General features: G+C 50.1%; 1 protein-coding gene across 1 annotated transcript; it reads left to right on the top strand.

Annotated features, from left to right (window-relative positions):
- Positions 1-97: 97 nt before the first annotated feature.
- On the top strand, positions 98-667 carry EMH_0035460 (uncharacterized protein; the record flags this gene model as incomplete). The annotated part of the gene is made up of 1 exon (XM_013494975.1): positions 98-667. One exon carries the CDS (start codon positions 98-100, stop codon positions 665-667), a length of 570 nt encoding a protein of 189 aa, XP_013350429.1.
- Positions 668-1,467: the final 800 nt, after the last annotated feature.

Raw genomic sequence — 1,467 nt, 5'->3', positions numbered from 1 at the left:
AATCAGAGTGAATCAGTGGCTGATCAAATATTCCGAACGAAAATGGCAGCGACAGAAGACGGGGCCGATAAGTCTGGCGGAGCAGGAATTTCGAGAAATGAAGATTGCAGAGGATCAATGCGGATTACTGGTGAGGAAATATTTAACAGGACGAGCTGTCAAGCAGTGGGATCATGTATACCGATCAGGAATCGATATGACAGACTGGCCTCTGGTGAGTAGTAGACTCTGCGAAAGGTTCCGCGGATTACCGCGGGATAGTATGATACTTCAGATGAGAGATAATGTATGGAAGGGAGATTACAACGAGTATAGTAATGCATTCTCGGATATAGTAATTATGGGAGAAGAGTTGCCAGAACAAGATTTGGTTATGTTCTACCTTGCGGGACTACCTGAGGACATAGGAGATAAATTGACGAAACGTGGGAAGAGGGAATTTCCGACTTGGAACGAAGCGGCAGCGGCGTTGAGGGAATATGTCGTCCCGCTGAATACGTGGCGAGCGAAGGGGAAACGTACAGTGCGGGAAATGCAGGGTGTAGAAAGGCCGCAGGCCAGGGAAGATAGCAGCTCCAAGGCGGACGAAGAGTGGAATAAGAACAAAAATGAAGGCACTAACAATGTAACTCGAAGGCCCTATTCGACGGAAAGAGTGGCTGCATAACGGGAACGAGATGTAATTCGTTGTTTTGAGTGCACTGGAAGGGGCCACATGGGGAGGGAATGTCCCCTGCGCAATGGAGTAGTGAGACGGAGAGGAGAAACTTGCTCAAAATGCGGCTGGAAGGATCATTACGCTAGGGACTGTGCAACGGCACGTCGAATGATGGGTGGAAACCAGAGGGTAAATACGGGGACGAACTCTGAATCGAATGAGGGAGTAACACGGTCAAACGAGAAGGCCTAGGCACTGACGGAGACAAGTGTCCTAGGCCAGAACTAATTAATGGCAGAGTGAGTCAGGTCGTTACGGGATCGAACGCCATTGAGATCTCCAAATCTGCAAAACAAAGTGGCTGGGCGAGAGACGGGAACGAATCGTACGGGAACGAATCGTACGGGAACGAATCGGGAACGCGAATTCAGAGGCATGTGATGCCGATGAGCAGGAGCAGAGATCGAGGGAACGGAAACGGGAACGGAAACGGAAGCGGGAACGGGAACGGAACCATCGAGCGCACATTTCGTACGGAAAGCGAGGAAGTAGAGAAGGGAAGAGGAGATGAATTTATTATACCACCGTGGTTTTGGACGGAAGGAAGTACGGAGGAACATCAACATCACGGGACTCTATGTAGGGTTTGCAGTGGCGGAAGAACAGCGGTGCTGCTGTTGGAGATAATCGGCTATCGTTGCGAAGGTCTACTGGATACAGGGGCGTCAAGGAGTTTTATTCAGCCGAGCATAGTCGAGAGACTAGGGCTGAGAACGAGAGCGTTGACAGAGGAATGTTCCTTTACCGTT

The sequence above is a fragment of the Eimeria mitis genome, genomic scaffold (assembly GCF_000499745.2).
Source record: "Eimeria mitis Houghton genomic scaffold, Emh_scaff1368, whole genome shotgun sequence".
Lineage (NCBI taxonomy): Eukaryota > Apicomplexa > Conoidasida > Eucoccidiorida > Eimeriidae > Eimeria > Eimeria mitis.
Note: the sequence above shows the minus strand (reverse complement) of the source record. Positions and strands in the feature narration are given on the sequence as shown.